Consider the following 3,742-nt stretch of genomic DNA (forward strand, 5'->3'; position numbering starts at 1 on the left):
GGAAAAAAAGGTACGGATGAGTGCCACGTGTCCCCTCCGTCTACTTAAGAATAAATGTGTGTGAATAGTAAGACAACAAGGAATTTTATGGCCGGATAAAATAACGGAAAACAACTTTAAACAATTTACAACAGTAGAGGAACATATTAGACCCTTTTCTATTTTAAAAAGACGAAATCACAACTCTTCCTCGATCGTCCTTTCCTCAAAACGTTTTTCCTTTCTTTGCATTGGCTAGATGGGAGTAATTTGTAGGCATCATTACATATGTATATTTTTTAAGTAGAATATTTGGGTTATTTAAAAGAATATTTAGTAATTTAATTTTTTAATATCCACAATAAAAAGGGAAAACAAATGAAAATATTCCAAATAAAGTCAATTGCAACTAATTTTCATAAAGCCCGCCATTTGGTTATATGACCGTTTCTGTTGGTTCAAGAAATACAATTATATAACGGAAATTTTGGAGAAAGATTTGGCCCCCCATCTTCAGAAAGTCCGTAAATCTGTAGACTCTCGTTCCCGTCGACCATTTTTTGCCGTTAAATCTCGCCGTCCATTCTTTTGCCGTTAAATTTCGCCGACGGTGGAATAGAATCTCTGAGTTCAGTTCATCCTAATTGCCAGGTTTCTTCTGCTCTCTTTCTCCTCCTCCTTCTTCTTTCTGTTTGTGAAAACTGAGAATTTTGTCGATATTATTGAGTATTTAACCAAATCTGATCATTTAATTATCTGGGTTTGCAATCTACTGAGATCTTGACTTGGCGATTGATATTACTTGCGTTTTTGAAGTTTTCTTTTACTTGTGCTTCTCTGTGTGTATAACTATCTTGTTTTTTTGGTCAATTTTTCAATTTGCCGGCTGTAATGATTTGGGTTCAACAAGAAAATCACGATAACAAATTCCTAGTTTCTTGGATTAATGTAATTGTTTAGGCTATAGAAGAAGAAGGAAATAGTACATATTATTTTATGGTAAACCATTGAACATTTTATACTAATTTTTTTTATTCGAATTCAATGAATTTAGAGATATTCTAAATTATACTTCCAACCATTGATACGGACCAAAGGAAAATTATTTCAAGAAAAAAAATTTTACCCTCATAAATTGAATTGGGAATTTAGTACTACATCAGAAGTAATTTGGGAAATCTTTTTCCTAATTCCTATAGGATCTCAAAACATGTCAGGAGAATTGCACGTCTAGTTTCAATTTTACTTTTATGTTAAGTGCCGAATCAAACTACTACAATAAATATACCGACACAAGTTCTGTTTCATAGCATATTTTAGAAATTTAGAAGGTTATTTATTTTAACCTTATTGTCCTTAAAAAGGAAAGGTATTCAAATTCCATGTTGGTTAGAATTCAAGAGTCTTACTTCCCAAAAGAAGGATTCTTACTTCCCTATTTCTTGTGGGATTTTCACTTACTTTCATACTCTATAAGTGTCTTATAATCCTATATTTTGTGCAATACATATTGTTTAGTTGTCTTCTTTTCCCAGTGGTTTCTTTTCCTCTTTGTCCCATAAACCTGTAGGGCAGATTTAGCTCTTATATATTAGTAGTTGAAATTTATCCTTTCTTCTCTAATTTTTGTTACCCTCTTTTCACCAGAACTAACCATGGCGCCCAACAAGCTAAATGTGAAAAGGCGCAGACTTGAAGATCCAGCTGAAAGTGCAAGCTCCAGCACCAACCCTCGTAACAAATTTGAAGTACGAACTCCAACAACTCCAGATCGAATGTGTGGGGTTTCAGGCAGTAAAACTCAAGAAAATGCTCAGTTATTTGGTAATAATGACTTGGTGCGACTCAATCAAGACCACACGGTGTATAAAGTTGTAAAAGACAAGTTTGTATCTGGTTTAGGTGCACTGGGATCATCACTTCAAGTTGAGGCAATTCATATGAATGTTCGTTCCAGCCTTGTTTCGCAAACAAGGTTTCAATCTTTCCTTCTAGTTGCAAAAGCCATGGAGAAAAAGTACAATGGGCATGCTAGTAAGAAGCTTGGTTGGTTGGAAACTTCAAAGGAACAAATTATTGACATAATTTCTAATGGTTTTTGTTCCATCAAGTTATCGCCATGGAGTTCAATTTTCTGCTCGTGATTACCCTTTTGATTGTCTTCAAACTGCTATTCAAGACAAAGATGGACTAAGACATTTATTGCTTTTCAAATTGGTATTGGGAAGATCGGAACTAGTAATTTCTGGTTCAGGACAATTTCAACCAAGTTCTGAGGATATTGATTTCGAGGTTGACAGTTTCACATCTCCAAGAACGTATATAGTTTGGAGTAGTCGCCTAAGTACACACGTCTTCCCTGAAGTCATAGTCAGTTTCAGAGTTTTTGATCGTCCAACTCTTTCAAAGAATGTAAATTTAACGATTCCCTTTGATGCTTTGATCACTAGATTATCAAAGATCTTGCCTTCTCATGCTATCAAGTTGATAAAAGAATATTACAATGATCGTCAAAAGGGGAAGACCACTGCGCAAGAATTTGTAAGGCAAGTGAGCCAAGTAGCAGGAAACAGTTTGTTGATTTCAATCATAAAGTCTATATCTGCTCAGGTAAATCATCACAACCTCTTCACTGAAGCAATCATTAGACGTTGTCCTGTACTACTAAAAACTCGCAGTTCTTGGGATATTTGTCCCTCAAAAGTCATGGCAGTGTCAAATTGTCAATTAACTAACCACATCGTCAATTAAAGCACTAAAGGGATGCAAAGCAAGGGTGATTATCGCTTCTAGTTGCTTTTTTTCTTTTTCGATTTTAAACAGGTCACTAACTTTTATACTCTTCATTCTGCAGAGAAATTTAGCTCAACCAAGACCGAAAGAGCAATAATGATACAAGGAATATTCTGTCTTACAGTGGACTGCTGACTTCACATATTACTTTTAATAAATCCCCTTTTTTGCTTTTCTATGGCCAATTGGCAGTAGTCACTATTATAGCAGTTTTTAGTTGTTGTAAGAGTTATACTGTCGTTGATAGTTTAAAATTCTCCCATGGTTTGTCCTTGTATAAAAGGTGGTGACGTTCTTGATCACTTGCAGTGTTACTTTAGCATAGATATCTTTGACTTCTGTAATGGTGGAATACTTACTATTTTCGTGTCCCCGGTGTATATTCTTGAATTGCTCTTGCAACAAAAGTCTGCACATCCCTAAAATCTGATATCACTATAAGAGTGTCAGTATGGATCTGCACCAGAATTAGGAGAGGGTTCTTGCGTCAAGACTGAACCATCTTCATCTCGAGATTGTATTTTTCGATGTCGTGTCCAAAGATGGAAAGGTAATTTGAGCTCTTGGCCAGATGATCAATAACAGGGCAAAAGAAAAATGTCAAAGGAAATTGGCCTGCATGCCAGCGTCGAATACTCTATGTTTCCTCTGTATCTGAGTAAAAGTAAGAATGGTGGGGTATTTACGAATTGCTAAAAGCTGTTATATTGAGTTTCCATTATGAAATAATCAGTCAAGCATAATCCAAGCCCAACTAGTTTGTGATCTGGTTCGACTCACACCATACGGTGGTGTTTGTAGTAATATCGGAATTCACCATACTGTAAAGCTGTGCTCTAAAGAATAAGAATATCCCTACCCTCGAGTACTAAATGGTAGCTTCAAATTCACGAGAAATATACAGCTTTACACACCTGCAAACTTAGACATGGGGAGAAAAAGAGGGAAGTTTAACCACTGATTGCAGTAT

General features: G+C 35.6%; 1 protein-coding gene across 1 annotated transcript; it reads left to right on the top strand.

Moving 5' to 3' along the window:
• Positions 1 to 466: 466 nt before the first annotated feature.
• LOC107783371 (putative inactive poly [ADP-ribose] polymerase SRO5) lies at positions 467 to 3,139 on the top strand. Its single transcript, XM_016604341.2, has 3 exons — positions 467 to 630; positions 1,627 to 2,589; positions 2,834 to 3,139. The coding sequence occupies exons 2-3, from the start codon at positions 2,071 to 2,073 to the stop codon at positions 2,867 to 2,869; spliced, it is 555 nt and encodes a 184-aa protein (XP_016459827.1). The 5' UTR covers positions 467 to 630; positions 1,627 to 2,070; the 3' UTR covers positions 2,870 to 3,139.
• Positions 3,140 to 3,742: the final 603 nt, after the last annotated feature.

This window comes from Nicotiana tabacum, chromosome 7 (assembly GCF_000715075.1).
Source record: "Nicotiana tabacum cultivar K326 chromosome 7, ASM71507v2, whole genome shotgun sequence".
Taxonomy (NCBI): domain Eukaryota; kingdom Viridiplantae; phylum Streptophyta; class Magnoliopsida; order Solanales; family Solanaceae; genus Nicotiana; species Nicotiana tabacum.

What these genes read in the sequence shown, in the direction of transcription:
- LOC107783371 (XM_016604341.2), top strand. Translation starts at nt 2,071, where the DNA reads ATGGTTTTTGTTCCATCAAGTTATCGCCATGGAGTTCAATTTTCTGCT. An exon ending in TAAAGTCTATATCTGCTCAG is followed by an intron (nt 2,590 to 2,833) that starts GTAAATCATCAC and finishes TTCATTCTGCAG; the next exon opens with AGAAATTTAGCTCAACCAAG.